The following is a 19,421-nucleotide window of genomic DNA, read 5'->3' as shown; positions in this document are numbered from 1 at the left end:
AATTACTCAGTTTAAGATAATTTGTTATAGTAGCCCAGATAGACAAAACTTGTGAGTTTGTTTTTTTTCCCAAATGGCTGGAGTGAAGATGAGAAATAACACAAATTAACCTACACATATATTGTACTTCTTCTAAAACCCCAATATCCTTTTTGCCAGAGGTTAAAATGTTGCTTGATTTAAATTTTCCTTTTTTTCGTTCTTCACCAGCTAACTCTTGGTGAAAATGAATAAATTAATATCACAATAATAAATATATCAGTGAGAAAAAAAATACAAAAAGCACTGGACTGTGCGGTATGTAATTCTTAATCAAAAGTTGGGGCTAATAAAATTCTAAATGTAGTTACATATTTGGTGATACCTTGTAGTTTGAGAGGTTTCAATGAATTCTCTCCATTTAGCCAAAGTGAAAACAAAGCCAGGAGTAAAGTTATTTTGTTCCACAAATATTATCAACCATCTCCAGAAACTTATTTCACCTGGATCTCCTATGGTTGTACAGAGAAATCCTTAGGTAACTTTTACATTAAGTGAAGCAATAGATCTAATCTGGAATAAATAAATGTCACTTAAATCTTGTCTTGAAGGATGCAAAATAAATGTTCAGAAACACTACAATAGTGTTCAGCAATTTTGAAAAGTGATTGAAATTATGTTCAAGTCAGAAATTATATTGAAGGAGTTATCAGAGTGAAAAAAATATGCTAACTCCAAAATGTACCACTGAAAAAGGATATTTTCTATATATATTTGAAAATCTATTTAAAATAAAGTGAATCATTTGAGTTTTGAATTATCACACACAATAATAATGAATGTTTATTTCTCATAACTTTTATTAATATATATTAATAAGAAAACATGCAATACAGAACCTGAAATAGAACAATTAATACAAGTTTGCTTCTGGATTACATACTGCCATCCTTGGCCATACAATAGTCAACCTTCTTCCTTCCAAAGCATGGTTAGAACTGCTTTGGGATACTGTTCACTTTCAGATGCTGTATGATATCACGGAGGAGGAATCTTCCCACAATACAAACATAAATACATATTTCATAAAATTCTTAATATTTTAAGCAGGGATAGTATAAATTTCACACAGTTTACTCTTTAAAAAGTATCACTTACAATCACAAAACAATTGCCATTAATTTTTTTTAATTTGTGCACATACATTTTTCTGAGCACATTTTTTGTTACTGTTTCTGCTGTTGTAGACTTGCACTGCTTTTAAACATCATATTTACTAAAAGCACATGATGATTAGTGTAAGAAAGCTACTGTGAAAGAATATTTTAAGGCCTCTGCATAAAATTGATCTGGTATGGTAATTGGCACATAATATAGAAAGGTTCTTGTAGAAATATATTTCAGCTTCTCTTGCTCCGATGTTTTCCCGGCCAATTGAGCCAGTTGGAAACATTCAAAATAGTTTCTAATGGTCATGAAAAAAAGTTTACCTAAACTAACTATAAATTTGGTTTCCAAAAAATATAAAAGAAGAAAGATAAGAAATAATAATTATAATAAAAAGTATAAATCAGAAGAGTATAAATAAAAGCCTAAACAAGTAGATTTTCATAAATGTATATTAGGGAGTATACACACCTTCAGTAATACCATGAAAAAGAAACAAACAAACAAAAAAAACTAATGTTGAAATATCCATGTGAGTAAAACCCCCTTAATTTTCTCAGGATTGAAAAGGATGTTTTGTGTGTGTGACATAATTACATTTTAAGAACTGAACAATTTGTGATTTGTTTAGTCTATTTTTTTCCCATTTAATGACCATGTGTGATAAATATTAGTTTGGGAAGGCAGAGGCTCTTTGTAACTGTTACCATTACACAATAGCACTAACCATTTATTATTATTTTCTAACCAAATTTACATAATTAAAAGTAAAAAGCTAAGTAAATAAGAATACACAAAATTACTCTCTAAATTTATTACATTGTAGATATCATATGTAAAAGCTAATTTTTAATACACTGACACAATATTAGTTAAAACACAGGTAAAGTTTAAGAAAAGAATGTGTATGCATGTAGCATATAAGATACTTAGTATTTGAATACACACTCACAAGTGTGATATAGTAATACCATAGCTAGAAAATTAATAATCACAATCTAATTGAATATGGACACAAAATAGAATAACTACTTTGATTGAACGTATTATTCTCATATAAGTCATTCAGTTTGAAGTTTTAATTTCAAATCAAATGCAATCCTTTTTAAAACAGAACCATTTCTTGACTGTTGGTTCAGTAAGACATTTTGCAGTTGTAGGACTACATACATCATACATCACAATAGCCACTTGTGTGCTGTGTCAACCTATACCACTGTCTATTCAGTCAAAGAAATAACTTGCGGTGATGAAAAAGATATCATCAGATCTGAAGCCCTAGAAGTTACAGATTTCCAAGGCCAGACCTAGTGGAAGCTTAGAAAGAGAAGGCATAGGGGAGAATAACTGGGCTAATACCCCTTGCCTCTTTGGCTACTCTCAGCCTGCTTCCATTCAAAGCCTCTCTGGTAAAAACCAAGAAGAGGGTGCCCAGTCATTTAATATTCTAAACACAATCTAAGTCTGATTATAAAATCAGAGTTAGAAAGGGTAATAATAGCATATTGGTTCATTCCTATATCTATAGGAAAGGTGTCAAAACGTCACAAGTTTCCAGATATGAGGATTTAAGAACCTCCCTAGTAACTCAATAAATTATACTGTCAGAAGAAAAATCCCAAATATCCAACTTTGAGTCCTATTTGATTTTCATTAACATAGATAGTAACCATTGAGATGCCTGATGAGTTATTTAATAATCTTTCAGCCTCTTCTTTTTATATCCTTTAAATGTGTGTGTGTGTGTGTGCACGCCTGTGTGTGTGTGTGTGTGTAGATCATAAGAAAACTAAAGGTTTGCAGAGGGAAAATGTGAAAATAATAAAAATACAAGAAAAAAATCTCACATCATCTTTGCAGGTTTTTTGAGGCAAAGAATGTTCTAAAATCTATTGGAAGCACTGATTTTTGTCACTATTAGTTCTTTTCTTAATCTTCCCCAAGTTTAAAATTTTCAACATCAACAACAATAGCAACAATATCAACACATTTATATGATAATAATTTAATAAACATTCAAATATTATCAGTCCTTCGGGATTCACATGCACCTGGAAAACCAGTATGCTCCAAATCCCTTGGAACATTAACACGAAGGAGAAAAAAATTAATTAATTTTATTAATCAAACTCTGATAGTTAAAAGTTAAGAAGTTATTCTGCACGTCCAATCAAATATGATTTAAGGAGCTTTACAATGTATGGGAATAATGTGTATTCTGAAAACGCTACTTAACCTGCTGGGCACATGAAAAGAAACTTTCTCAATATTCAGTGGAAATCCTCACCAATGTAATTATGCAGTTACCACAGTTTATGTTACAAAATTTACACACAGTTTAACCATAAATTAAATATCGTTATACATTACAAAATCTATGTCTAAGTTAATCAATAGGAGATATTGACTCCCCACCCCAACCGCCCCCATTAAACATCAATTGTCTCTTGGTTTAGTGTTATACTGAAACAAGGTATTTTCTCAGTTTTGCTATGGAAGAAAATTAAGTTGGTGATGTTTCTGTACATTTATAAAATGTGCACATAGAAGATAATGGCCAGTTAAGAGGATAAAAGAAGGAAATAACAGACAACAGAAGAAAACTAATGTTTTCTATGAATAGTATTGTTTCTTTGCTTAGAAGAATATATTTTATTTCATATATGAGATTTTGACGGTTTTTGTTCTGTGTGTGTTATTGGGGTAGTTCTTGCTGACTGCAATAAGCAGTCATGTGCCTTATTTCTCCCTCTGCATTTTTCCTTAAAATTCTATGTTTGATGTAGATTTATAATTACATTTCTTGAAAAGTTCCTTCCTGATAGTCTTGTTGTTATTAGTGGTTTTCTTCAGTAAGTTGAGCTAGAATAACAAAAATCCCTTAGTCTTATAGATTTTGTATATGGTTTTATCTACAGTTATATGTATTTGTTATTTTTACTGAACACCCTTTGGTAACAGCCTACTGAGCTGTCAAATCAACATTTAAATCTTCCTGAGTTTCTCTACAAAATAGTAGTTTACCGTCGATATTTTAAGTGACTCGTGCTTTGGATGCATCCACCTCCTTTTAATTTTCTAGGCTGTTACATACAAATTCCCAGAAGTAAAGACCCAAGTAATAATGGACTACAGGCTTAAAATGGCAGATACGGTTTTATTTCTGATGTACTTTACACTAAACTATTAAAGTAAAAAGAGGCCCTTTTTAGCAAACAGTTGCTTAATTTGGGCAGTTATTGCACTTCTGTGTCTCGAACTCTACTAAAGAGTAGAGAAATAGGTTGTAGAGCTAGATCTGTACAGTTTATACATATTCTTTATTGAAAATGTATATACAAATTTTATCAACAGTATAGTATTGGAATAAGGTAGAAAACATGAAAGCAGAGAGAGACACAAACAAGCAGTATTTACACTACCTACTGTGTATTTTGAAGGGAGACTCACTAACAACAACAAAAAAACTGAAAACAACAAACAAAAATCAAACAGAAAGCCCAAAAAAAGGCTAGAGTACGTATACCTTTTAACATTATCTGAATAAAAGTTTAGCTAAACTAAAGGTAAACTTAGAAAATAAGATATTTTTAGGCTTTCCATTTGCTACATACTGGTTCCACACAATCAGCGTGGAAACAAATCAGCAATATTGCACATGATGATAAAAACAACAAAAAATACTGTACATCAGAAATAGTATGCTCTGTCATGATAAGCCTTACTGTACAAGGGGATGCAAATTGTTAAATTCCTTTTCTTTTTAAATACACATTCTGAATTAAACAAATTGCAATTTTTTCGTTAACTTTTGACTAAGGGTCTAGCTGTAGATTTATTCTGGTATCTGTTTCTATTTACATAGCTATTTACAAATCTGATAATCAGAATACTCATTGGAATTGTATCTTAAATTTTGACTATATACATCTTTTCTGAAAATTTGAAATAACTATTTTAGCTTTACAAGGGATGTTCTTCCATAATGGGGGAATCACCTCTGGAGGGTCTGGCCTGTTGGCGTGGAGTGAAGGTTGTCAAAGGAATGACTTTAATTGAATCATCACTGGGATGAAGTCTTTCAGACATGGTGTAAAACTGAGATGTTGCACTACCTTGCACTCCCTGATCAACAGAGCATAGTCCTTCAGCACCTTGCACCCAACCTTGCTGCAAACTGACTGATGATTGGGCCTGACTGCGATGGAGGGCAATAACCTGTGGCAGAGGAGAGCTGTGGCTGATTGCAGCAGCCTGTGCTAAAGGAGGGCTGTAGCAGAGGGCTGAGGCCTGTGCTGATGGTGGGCTGTGGCGAAGTGCAGTAGCCTGCACTAGAGGAGGACTGTGGTGGAGAGCAGACACCTGTATCGGTGGAGGGCTGTGGCACAATGCGATGGTCTGTGTCACTGGAGGGCTGTGGCAGAGAGCAATGGTCTGTGTCACTGGTGGGCTGTGGTGCTGAGTAGAGGCCTGTGACAGTGGTGGGCTGTGGCATAGAGCAGAGGCCTGTGCTTGTGAAGAGCTGGAATGATCCAGAGATGCCGGCATCCAGCAGGCATCAGAATGGCCATAGATGAGACATTCTTGAGTGCAGTTGTCAGAGGCCTCTTCCACAGTTGGTTGAACAGTTATTTCTGCAGCTGTTGGGGTAAGGAAAAAAATAATAAAATTTATATTTCAAAGGCATATTTTTATTAGCTACTTAAATAACATTGTGACAAAAAAGGTAACAACCTATATACAAATGCATTAAATACTTCCATTATTTATAGTTGGTATTTTTAATTTGTCAATAATTCTTAGGGAAGTATAAATGACTTGGAGTGGGTGGATGAGGTCTCATTATTATAATTGGGATCCTTTGGCCTAGTATCTCAAATGTAGGTATTTTTTATTGTATCTGTGACCCTCAAGGAAACTATGATCATTCATCTATACATGCAAGTCAGCTGAAATATGACTTCTCACTAGCACTGAGAGAGGATATAAAAGCAAAATTAATTGGAAAACAAATTATAAGAATATATAATGAACTAATTATAGCTAAAAAATAGTTAGCTAATAATAAATTACATAAATTTGGAAATATAGTTTATTGAACTCTAAGATATGCCTTAGTTTCAAGAATAAAATATAGTCATAATTATTTCAAAAATAAGTGATTTCAGTATTCTTTATTTTCTGGAATCATCTTAAAATAGAGGTTAGCAACATAATAAACTAGAGATTCGAGTACTTAGCTGTAAACTATAATAGTTTATAATACTCTTTTTATGAAATTTCTGTGTAGTCTTCAAATGTCAATAGATATCAAGCATCAATAAAAATATTATACAAATTTTAGTAAAATAGAGATGGTGTTACTATATCTATATAAAGTTTACTTGAGAGCAAGAAATGCTATCCAGTATAAAGAAATACATTATATGACAATAAAAAGATCAATTCTCTAAGAAGACATATCAATCCTGTGTGTATGCACCTTACGACAGAGCTTCAAAATGTAAGCAAAATAAGCTAGAAATGAAAGGATAAATAGACATATCCACAGTCATACTTGGAGACTACAATACTCCTTAGAACTTGATGGAAAAAATAGAAAATCAGTAAACGCATAGAAGACTTGAGCAATATAATCAACCAACTAGATCAAAATTTATATTAGTAGAACTATTCAATTTTAGCAAATTAGAAACAGGGGAATATCTTCAAATTGACATGCAGGTCCTACAAAAAGATAACAGCTGACATGATATTCAAAGGTTAAATATTGAATACGTTTACCCAAAAATCAGAAACAGTAAGGTTGACACCACTCCCATTTGACATAATATTGTAAGTTCTAGCCAACAAAATAAAGCAAGAAAAAGAAATGAAAGACATACAGATTGAAAATAAACAATACTGTATCTATTCACAGACACATTTAGGTCTATATGTAACAAAATGTGTTTGGTATCTGTGTGCTTAAAATTTTTAAAAAATGATGAAAAAAATAAAGAAAATCTAAATAAGTGGAGAGATATACCATGTTCATAGCTTGGAATACTCAATATTGTTATGATGTCAGTGGTCCCACAATTGATCCGTAAACTCAACATAGTATAAATAAAAAGGAAATCTTAGATGGATCTTCTGTTTTTGTAGATATCAACAAGCTGATGCTATAATTTATAGGGAAAGGTAAAGGAATTAGATTAGCCAACCAATTTTGATTAAAAAATACCTATTTGTGGACTCACATGATCTGATTTCAAGATTTACTATAACATGTACCTAATCATTACAATGTAATATTAGCAAAATAATAAATACAAAATGATTAATAAAAATAGAATAATCAGTCCAGAAATAGATCCACAAAATTCTAAAGTGATTTTCAACAAAGGTCTGAATTCAATGGCGAAAGTATAGACTTTTCAACAAGTGCCGATAGAATGATTATAGGTTATAAGCAGAAAATTGAAACTTGACCCACATCTTTAATCTTATAAAATAATTAACCTGGAATCAATCAAAAGTCTAAATGTAAAATGTAAAACTATACAACTTCTATTAGAAAATATTGGAGAAAATCTTTGTGACTATGAGTTAGGCAACATTCTTAACTATAACATCAAAAGCACAATTTATTTTTAAAAATATGCTAAGTTGAGCTTATTTGTAATTAAAAATATTTACTTTGCAAAAGGCAATGTGAATGAATGAAAAGGCAAGCTACAGACTGGGTAAAAATATTTGCAAATCACATTTCTGACAAGGGAGTTATATATTTAAAAAAGGATGTAAACTAACAATAGATTTTTTTCCAAGATGACTGATTAAATCCTTTTATCATGCCTCAGTGACTTGGAAATAGCAAGATAGTGCATGAAGATCAACTTTGTGAGCTTTAATTCAAGAAGAAAAAAAAGAATCCACCAGTATTGTGAAGGGGGCCCCGGGGGGAGGACATGGGCAAACAGTCCGTGTGATGGCTTCCAGTTGATAAAAGTAAGTGAAGCCCCAGTACGTGAGAGAGACAGAGAGCCTCCCTCTGTGACTCACCTTTCTACTGGGGATCTGAGCAACCCAAGAGGAGGGAGAATATTTTGTTTCTTTAAAGTCCTGGTGCTAACCTGGGGAGAGGCTTAGAGACCTGTGAGGGAAAAACACCAGGAAAAACTACAGACATTTGCCCAGGCCAAGGACTGACAGCAGGATGCCATTTTTAATTCAGGCACATACAAAATCAGCCATTCCTTTGAGACCTAGCAGTATGGCCGTGCAGATATTTTAATCTCGGGCCAGAGGTTGGAACACCTGCTCTGGAGCAGGGTAGGGGCTTCCATAGCCAGAACTGTAGAAAGCACCACAGCATTAGGCACCAGAATTGTACACTCCCCTGTTGAAGCCCTGGGGCAGGAGAAGAGCTGCCATAGCTGTGTTTTCTCCTAGATGATGAGACTTTCGTTCAAGGCCAGCTGGCAACCTGAAACTGACTTGCATATGCCATTAATGGGTGCCCCAGCATGCTCCCCTTGAGATTGTGGTATAGCAGGGCCCTCTCCGTTCCACCTCCATGCAGAAATCCAAGCATCTGGAGCACCCACTTGCTTGAATCAGCAATCTGAGTTGCCCCACTTTTCATGGACATAAATTGTGGTATAGCAGGCACTTTGCACTCAATACCCAAACAGATCTCCAGGGGTTTGAAGCACTTTCTCACCTGGATCAACAGCTTTACCTGCCCCTATTTCTGTGCATAGATGGTGGTGCAGTGGGGCTTTCATCACAACACATGCAGACAGAGCTCCAGGAATTTGGAGTACTTGCTTACATGGACTAGTAGCCTGAGCAACCCCGCCCTTGTTGGCCACGGATCATGGTGCAGTCAAGCCCTCTACATTTTATGCCCAGGCAGATCTTCAGACATTCAGATCACCCACTCACCTGGTTCAGCAACCTGGAGCTGCCCCACCCCTACTATGCAGAGATCTTGGTGAAGGGTGGCTCTCTCTGCTTCACAAACAGGCATCTCTCTCTGCTCCACACCCAGGCATATCTCCAGGCATCTGGAGCACTCGCTCTCCTGGATTAGGAATTTAGGCCTCCCCTAATCCCTGTCCAGAGAACTTGGGGCTGAGGAGGTTTCCCAGCTCCATGCCTAGGCACACCTTTGGGTGTTTAGTGGCTGTCCACTGGATCCTTGCTAAGTGCTAGTGTTTGTGCCTGACATCAGGGGACATTTAGACAGGCCATGCCAATCTGGGGCCTGCCCTAACATAGGACAGAGCAAGGAGCTCAGACAACTGTGCACTCCACAGATCAGCCCATTGCCTAAGATGAGAGAGAGCTTCTCCCAGTAAACAAAGATCATGTATATACCTAGCCACATCAGGTACAGCCAGCTTTCACCCATAAGTACCATCTACTGGCTTGTAGGTTGAACTACACACACCAATATAAAACCTGTCAACGAAACTACATAGGGTTACAGAAGCAAAGACAAGAGACCATACCCAGCATTCACTACAGTCACACCCTGTAGGGAGGAGAGGAAAGGGAAAGGGAAAGAAAAAAAATAATAATGTTATACTGAAATTAAAAAAAAAGAAAATATCCTACTAACACAAAGTTACAAAAACTAGAAGTGCCAACATTCTCAGATGAGAAGAAACCAGTGCAAGAATTCTAGCACTATGAAAAATATGAATGCAGTGACATCACCGTAGAATTGCAGTATCCCTCCACCAATGGTCCTTAACCAAAATGTAAATGCAGAAATCACATAAAGAATTCAAAGCATGGATTTCAAAGAAGCTCAGTGAGATCCAAGACAAGCTGAAAATGAATACAAAGAACTTCTAAAGCAATCCAGGAAATAAAGAAAGAGATAAACATCTTGAAAGAAAGCAATCAGAACTTCTGGATTTGAAAAATCTAACTTAAGGAATTTTAAAAATATAATTGAAATCTTTATCAATAGACTGTACCAAGCAGAAGAAATAATTTCAGAGCTTAAAGACCAGTATTTTGAAATAACATAGCCAGATAAAAATAAAGAAGAGAAGAATTTTAAGAAATAAGCAATGTTTTTGAGCAATATTAGATGATGTAAAGTGAAGAAACCTACAAATTACTGGCATCCCTGAGGAAGAAGTGGACAATGTAGGTAACTTGGAAAACAATATTTGAGGTAATAATTCAATAAATGTTCTCTGATCTTGCTAGAGAGACAGATATCCAGATTCAAAAAATCCAGAGAACATCTGAGAGATATCATACAAAATGAGTATCACCAAAGCATATGGTCACAAGACTGTCCAAGGTTAACACACACACACACACACATACACACACACACACCCCCCCCCCAAAAAAAAAAACAAAAAAAACTTAAAGGCAACTAGAGAAAAACGTCAGATCACATACAAATGAACCCCATCAGGCTAACAGTGAACTTCTCAGCAGAAACCTTACAAGCTAACAGAAATTGGAGGCCAATTTTTAATATTCCTAAAAACAAGAAATTCCAACCAGGAATTTTATATCCCACCAAACTATGTTTCATAGGCAAAGGAGAAACAAACGATTTTACAGACAAGCAAGCCCTGAAAAACTTTGTTACCAGTAGGCCAGCCTTACAAGAGATTATTGAGGAAGTTCTAAACATAGAAATCATAGCAGCTACCAGGAAAACAAACTTAAATACATAGCCCAAAGACCCTATAAAGCAACCACAAAATAGGAAACACAAAGCAAACAGCTAACAACTTCATGATAGGATTAAAACCTCAGATATCAATATTAACCTTGAATTTAAATGGACTGAAGGTCCAATTTAAAAGATATGGAGTAACAAGATGCATAAAAAAACCCTATCAGGCTGCTGTCTTCAACAGACCCAACATACATGCATAAACATCCATAGACTCAATGTAAATATCTAGAGAAAGATCTACAGTGGAAACAGAACACAAGAAGAGGGGTTGCTATTCTTGTATCAGAAAAAACAGAGTTTAAAGCAATAACAACAACAAAAAAAGGGTATTACATAATGGTTAAGTGTTCAATTCAACAAGAAGACTTAACTATACACATATATATGCACCCAGTATTGGACTGTTTTCTTCGTATAAAACAAGTTTTTCTTGGTCTACAAAAAGACTTAGAAAGCCATACAATAATACGGGGGGATATCAACATCCCACTGACAGCATTAGACAGATTATCAAGACAGAAAACTAACAAAGAAATTCTGGACTCGAATTTGACACTTAACCAGTTGGACCTAATAAACATGCACAGAATACTCTACCCAAATATACATGTATATACAGAATATATAAAGCATAGTCTCAATAAATTAAAAAAAATGAAATCATACAAACTATTGAAAAAATAAATAAGATTGACAGGCTACTAGCTAGATTAACAGGAGATGATCCAAATAAGCACAGTCACAATAGACAAAGGTGGCATTGCAACTGATCCCACAGGAATTCAAAAGATCCTCAGAAAATATAAACACCTCTGTGCACACAAAATAGAAAATTTAGAGGAAATTGAGAAATTGCTGGAAGCACACAATCGCCCAAGATTGAATCAGAAAGAGATTGAAACCGTGAACAGATCAATGCTGAGTTTTGAGATTGTATCAGTAATTTTAAAAACTACCAAACAAACAAACAAACCAAAAACAAAACCCAGACCAGATGGATTCAGAGCCAAATTGTACCAGACATATAAAAAAGAGATGTTACCAATGCTACTGAAACTATTAAAAAAAAATTCTAGTAGTAGGAACTCCTCTCTAACTCCTTCTATGAGGCCAGCATCATCCTGATACCAAAACCTGGCAAAGACACAACAAAAAATGAAAATTATAGGCCAATATCTCTGATTAACAAAGACACAAAAATTGTCAAAAAAAATACTAGGAAACTGAATCCAACAGCACTTCAAAAAATAATTGACTGTGAAGACTGTGATCAAGTAGGTTTCATTCTTGGGATGCAAGGTTGGTGCAGCATATGCAAATCAATAAATGTGATTCACTGCATAAACCGAAGTAAATTTAAAAAAACGTGATCATCTCAATAGACACAGAAATGGCTTTTGATAAAATCCAGCATCTCTTCTTGATAAAAACTTTCATATATTAGTCACTGAAAGAACACACCTTAAAGTAATGAGTCATCTATGACAAACCCACAGCCAACATCATACTAAACAGGCAAAAACTAGAAGCATTCTTTTGAAAACTAGAATAAGACAAGGATGCCCATCTTCAGCACTCCTATTCAACACAGTACTGGAAGTGCTAGACAGAGAAATCAGGAAAGATAAAGAATTAAAAGTATCTAATTAGGAAAAGAAGATGATAACCTATGTCTATTCATGGCCAGTAGGATTCAATATGTAGAAAAGCCTAAAGAACATTGAAAGGCACCTGGAACACAAAAGATTTAGCAAAATTTCAGCATACAAAATCTATGTGCAAAAATCAGTAGAATTTCTATATATTAAAGCTGAATGCTGGATCAAGAATAGAATTTTATTTGCAATAGCCAAAAAAAAAAAAAAAAAAAAAGCTAGGAATACGTCTAACCAAGGCAGCAAGAGGTTTGTACAAGAAGAACTACAAAACACTGCTAAAAGAAATCATAGATGACACAAACAAATGAAAAAGTATCCTATGCTCACGGATTAGAAGAATAAATATAAAAATGGCCATACTATCCAAAGCAAAATACAGATTCAACACTCTTCCTATCAAACTACCAAAGTCATTTTTCCAGAATTTGAAAAAAAAAACTGTTCTAAAATTTATATGGAACCACAAAATAAACCAAATAGCCAAAGTAATCCTAAGCAAAAAGAACAAAGCTGGAGGCATCACATTATCTGATTTCAAACTGTACTATAAGGTTACAGTAACGAAAAGAGCATGGGACTGATGCAAAAGCAAACACATAGACCAATGGAACAGAAATAGAGAACCCAGAAATAAAGTTGCACACCTACAGCCATCTAATATTTGGCAAAGTTGACAAAATTAAGCAGTGGGGAAAGGACTTTCTATTCAATAAATTGTGCTGGGACAGTTGACTAGCCACATGTAGAAGAATGAAACTGGACCCCTACCTATCACCATATACAAAAATTAACCTAAGATGAATTAAAGATTTAAATGTAAGACCAATAACTGTAAGAATTCTAGAAGGAACCATATGAAACACCATTCTGGACATTAGCCTTGGCAAAGAATTTATGACTAAATCCTTAAAAGCAATTGCAACAAAAACAAAAATTGACAAATGGGACCTAATTAAACTAAAGAGCTTCTGCAAAGCAAAATAAGCTATCAACCAGGCAAACAGACAACCTACAGAATTGGAGAAAATATTCCCAAAGTATACATTCAGCAAAGGTCTACTATCTAGACTGCAGAGAACGTAAACAAACAACAAGCAAAAAACAAAAGCCTCCATTCAAAAGTGGGCAAAAAATATAAACAGACACTTCTCAAAACAAGACATACAAGAGGCCAACAAACACATAAAAAAAATTCCTCATCATTCTTCACCAGATAAATGCAAATCAAAACCACAATGACAATCTATCTCACACCAATCAGAATAGCTATTATTAAAAAGCCAAAAAACAACAGATGCTGACAAAGTTGTGGAGAAAAGAGAATTTTTATACACTGTTGGTGGGAATGTAAATTAATTCAGCCTTTGTGGAGAGCATTTTGAAGATTTCTCAAAGAACACAAAACAGAATTACCATTTAACCCAGAAACTCTCATTACTGGGTATTATCTCCAAAAGAAAACAAATTGTTCTATGAAAAAGACACATGCACTTGCATGTTGACACAGCACTGTTCACAATAGCAAAGACATGGAGTCAACCTAGGTGACCATCAATGGTGGATTGGATTTCTTATATATAGCACACATATACCATAGGATATACGCAGTCTTTAAAAAAACAAACTATGTTATTTGCAGCAACATGGGCGCAGCTGGAGGCCATTATCCTAAGCAAATTAACACAGGAACAGAAAGCCAAATATCACGTGTTCTCCCTTATAAGTGGAAGCTAAACATTGGGTACTCATGGAAATAAAGACGGCAACAATAGACACTGAAGACTGTTAGAAGGGAGAGAGGGGAGAAAGGGTTGAACAACTATGAATATGATGAGATTATTCATACCCCAAACCTCAGCATCACGCAATATACCCAGGTAACAAATCTGCACATGTACCCTCTGAATCAAAAATAATAGTTGAAATTTAAAAAACTAAAAAATAACAATAAGAAAATGAAGAACTCAATTAAAAAACTGGCAAAAGATCTGTATAGACTATCAAGGAAAATATGAATATGTCAGATAAGCATATAATTAGAGGCTCAGCACAGTCAGACATTAAAGAAATGCAAATTTAAAATGCAAAGAGATACCATTCTATTTGAGTGATTAAAAGAAAAAACTAAAATACCAAGTGCTGGTAAGTATTCCAAACATCTAGAATCTTCGATTGCTGCTGCTGCTAACACAGAATGGCACAGGGAATTTAGATAACAGTTTGTCGACTTCCTATAAAGCTAAACATACACTTGAAAAACAAAAACAGAAAAAAACCCAGCAATTCCAGTCCTGCACATTTATGCAAAATATTTGAAAACGTATGTTATCATAGAAATTTATATGTGCAAGTTAAACAGCATTATTAATAATCACCAAAAGGTAGAAATGACCCTTACTGTCTTTCAGCTGGTAAAAGAATGAACTGTGTCATAGCCATACACTGAAATACTACTCAGCGATAAAAAGCAGCATATTGATTCTTAGAGCAACTTGGATGAATCTCAAATGAATTTTGTTAAATGAAAGAAGCCATAATCAACAGTCTACATCGTGTATGGTTCCTATTATATAACATTCTGGAAATGGCAAGCTTATAGGGGTGAAAAACGTATCGGTGATTGCCAGGAGCTGGGAATTCAGGTAATGTTGACTAGCAGAGCAGCACAAAGAAATTTTGAGAGTAATGAAAGTGTTCTCTATATGAAAATGGTGATGGATACATGATTGTATGCATTTGTCAAAACTGGTAGAACTATAGAACATGAGTGAATTTTATTGTATGTAAATATAAAAAACAGCAATGAGTGTTGTCAACTGTTGAGAAATTATACTTTTTATAAAATATCTTTTGCCTCCTTTATTCAATTCAGAATTATTTTATCCAGAAAAATATTCTAATCAAATTAAATAGTATTGGATCCAAATAATACATGCTTCTTTGTGGACTCACTGCTTGAAATATTTTTAATACAAAGTTATCAAATTCAAAACATAATTTTGAAAATAACGTGTGGAAATATTTAAAAACATAAGAATATCATTTATTTACAGAAACTATAGGACAAACTATAATACAAAGGTTTTCTAAGACATTTAGCCTCATACATTTTCTACCTTCACAAAGCTAGAAAAATGACATAATGATTTTTGTTTAGGTGCATGGTATTAAGAGAAGAGCAGAACAGGAAAGAAGAATTTGGTTATTTTTGGAGAAAGAAACTGTCCATATAATCTTCACTATTTTCTTAACTTTGGGTTGCAACTACTAGTTAATTTCAAATAATTTTATAAATGATTAGTATAATTTGTTTTCACACTTAGGTCTCCAGAAAAGAAAAAAAAAATTCTCTTTTTCTTCTCTCTGAACATGTGTGCTTGCTGAGTGATAATGGCAATTCAAGTTTTTGTGCATAATTTTAAAAACTAAAAATAGAGATTCAATTTGTTATAGAGTCCAGTGACTGTCATTACCCTATCATGCTTAGTACCAAAGAATAGGATGTAAAATAAGTTATAGTAAGACTAATAGCTCCCCATTAGATAACCATTTATCTTTCTTTATTTAGAGCTCACTTAAAATAAGCGTGTCCCTAGGAGATTAACGTTTAAAATGTTCTATATTTTTTGCACAATTATATTTGAGAAATAGTTGGGAATATAGAGTTTTATATATTTCAGATAATATTAAACCATAATTGCAGGCATGAAAATATGTGAACACACATATAACTTTACTTTCAAACAAAATTTAATTTCCTGGTCATCAGAAAAGCAATTTATCTGGTAGCCTGAAATTTCACAAAAAATAATACATCATAGTTTCAACATCGAGCTTCTAGCCTATTTGTGATGAGGAAATTGATGCAAAGTCATTTTCACTGGAAAATGATATAATTTATAATTATTCCTTTTTAACAATTTTCGTGAGATACAGTTTATACCTTAAAATTCACCCATTTAACATGAGAAATTCAGTGGTTTTTAGTATATTCACAGCATTGTGCAACCATCTCAATTCTGGGACATCTTTATCACTTCAGAAAGAAACTATTAGCAGCCACTGCCCATTTCCCGTCAAATTCCAGAGCCTAAGCAATCTCTAATCTACTTTCTGTCTCAGTAGATTTGCCTATACTGTACATATAATAGAAATGCAATCCTTTATTCGGACAGTTTGGTAAGTGATCTGTTGTATTTAGCATAATGCTTTCGAATTTCATTCACGTTGTAGTATGTATCAGTACTTCAGTTCTTATTACCTAAGATTATCTAAGGATATGCTACTTTTTATTTATCCATTCATCAGATCATGGACATTTGGGTTGTTTTTATCTTTTGGCTATCATGAACAATGCTTTTATTAACATTTATGTAAAAGTTTGTGTGCTGGGTCTTACGCCAACTCTGTTTACCGTTTGAGGAACTGCCAAATTGTTTTCCAAATTGGGTGCACTATTTTACATAAACATCAGAAATGCATGAATGTTCCCATTTCTTTACGCAATTACCAACATTCGTTATTATTTGTCTTTTTTATTACAGCAATCTTAGGAGTAAGAAGTGCTATCTCATTGTGATTCAGATTTGCATATCCCTAACTGCTAATGAAGTTAAATATTTTTTGATTAACTTACTAGTAATTTGTTTATATTCTTTGGAAAAATATGTCTATTTGTATTTTTTACCCATTTAAAAATTATATCTTTTGCATTACTATTGTTGGATTTTACAAGATCTTTTTATGGTCTAAATATAAGACTCATATACAATTTACAAATATTTTCTCACATTCTGTGATTTGTCTTTTCACTTTCTTGATGATATCCTTTGACGTACAAAAGTTTTGAAGTTGATGAGGTATAATGTATTTTTTTGTTGTTGCTTGTACTTTTAGTGTCAGATCTAAGAAAACTTTGCTTAATGCAAAGTCATAAAGGTTTGCTCCTGTGATTTCTAATAGTTTTATAGTTTCTGTTCTCATATTAAGGTCAATGATCCATTTGGAGTGGTTATTTCTATGCATTTTGTAAGGAAGGTATCTAAAAATTATCCTTTTGCATGTGGATATCCAGCAATCCCAATGCCACTTGTGGAAAGACTATTTATTATTTATTGACTTTAATTGGCTGAAAATCAATTGTCCATTGATTGCTATTGGTTTGCGGAAAGTTTTAAAATGGAAAAGGCTTAGTTATCCAACTTTGTTCTTATTTTTCACAATTATTTTGGCTAATCTAGTTCTCTTAAATTCCCATGGTTTTAGGATTAGCGTCTTTTTTTTTTTTTTTTTTTTTTTTTTGGAGACGGAATTTCCCTCTTGTTGCCCAGGCTGGAGTGCAATGGCACGATCTCCAGCTCACTGCAACCTCTGCCTCCTGGGTTCAAGCAATTCTCCTGCCTCAGCCTCCCGAGCAGCTGGCATTACAGGCATGTGCCACTACACCCGGCTAATTTTGTATTTTTAGTAGAGACGGGGTTTCTCCATGTTGGTCAGGGTGGTCTCAAACTCCCAACCTCAGGTGATCCGCCCGCCTCGGCCTCCCAAAGTGCTGGGATTACAGGCGTGAGCCCCCACGCCCAGCTCCGGATTAGCGTCTTATTTCTGCAAAATTCAAGTTGAATTGTGTCGAATCTGAAGATCACTTTGTGAAGGATTGCATCTTATAATATTGCCTTACAAATTAAGGACATGGGATGTCTTTTTACTTATTTAGATTGTTAATTTCTTTCACCAATAGTTTAGAATTTTTAGAGGATAAGAAGGACTTTTGTTAAATTTATTTCTAAGCATTTTATTTCATTTTATTATACTGTGAATGAGATTCTCTTAATTTTTTAAGAAATGTTTAACGCTAGAATATAGAAATACACTCAATTTTTAATATATTGCTCTTATACCTTGAAGCACTGCTGAAATATTAGTTTTAACAAGTTTTTAATAGATTTCTTAAGTTTTTCTGTATAAGAAACTCATATCATCTTCAAATAGAGATAATTCTACTTCTTTCTTTGCAATCTGGATGTTTTAGTATCTTTTATTTATTTATTTATTTTTTTGCCTAGTTATTTGTGGTAAAACCTCCAGTACAATGTTTAATGTTTAATAGAAGTGGTAAGTATGGACATCCTATGTCTTGTTTCTGATCTTATGGGAAAAGCATTGAGTATTTCACCATTAAATGTTTTGTAATTTATCTTGTTGTTTCTTCTTTAACCAATTTATTACTTAGGAAGATCTTGTTTAATTTCTAAATATTTGTTAATTTTCCAAATTTCTTTTGTTATTCATTTCTAATTTTCTTTGGTTTTGATCAAAAGACATATTCTGGATGAGTTCAATCTTTTCAAATTATTGAGGCTTCTTTTATAGCCTACCATATAGTCTATCCTGGAAAATCATGCCTGTGCAGTGTCATAGTATATGTATTCTGCTCTTGTAGTTGGATACATGTCTGCTAGGTCTAGTTGGGCTAGAGTGCTGTTTGAGTCTTCTTTTTATTGATCTACTGCCTAGTTGTTCTATTATTGAAAAAGAAATATAGAAATATCTAACTATTATTGAAGTGTCTATTTCTCTCTTCAATTCTGTCAAATTTGCTCCATGAATTTGGTGGCACTGGAGTTAGGTGCATATATGTTTGTAGTTATTATGTCTTTCTGATAGTTTGACCATTTTTTCATGATAAAATCTTCCTCTTTATTTCTGGTAACATATTTTAAAGTCTTTTATTGCCGGATATTAGTGTAGTCACTTCAGCTTTCTCATGATTCTTGCTTACATAGTATAATGATTTTCCGTAATTTTACATTCAATGCATTGAGTCTGGGTTGTGCATACTGTAGGCATATATTCACATCTTATTTTGTATTCTGACACTGTTCGCCTTATTTTATGTTGTTTAATCCATTTAC

General features: G+C 33.8%; 1 protein-coding gene across 2 annotated transcripts in view; it reads right to left on the bottom strand.

The window, feature by feature from the left end:
- Positions 1–821: 821 nt before the first annotated feature.
- Positions 822–19,421, bottom strand: part of PCDH11X (protocadherin 11 X-linked) — an 837,092-nt gene continuing 818,492 nt past the window's right edge. For both annotated transcript variants that reach the window (XM_063660848.1, XM_063660849.1), the window contains one exon: positions 822–5,786. In XM_063660848.1, coding sequence (XP_063516918.1) covers positions 5,110–5,786 — 677 coding nt within the window. In that variant the 3' untranslated portion in view covers positions 822–5,109. The remainder of the gene's footprint in view (positions 5,787–19,421) is intronic.

The sequence above is a fragment of the Pongo pygmaeus genome, chromosome X (genome assembly GCF_028885625.2).
Source record: "Pongo pygmaeus isolate AG05252 chromosome X, NHGRI_mPonPyg2-v2.0_pri, whole genome shotgun sequence".
Taxonomy (NCBI): domain Eukaryota; kingdom Metazoa; phylum Chordata; class Mammalia; order Primates; family Hominidae; genus Pongo; species Pongo pygmaeus.
This window is presented reverse-complemented; position numbering and strand designations above follow the sequence as displayed.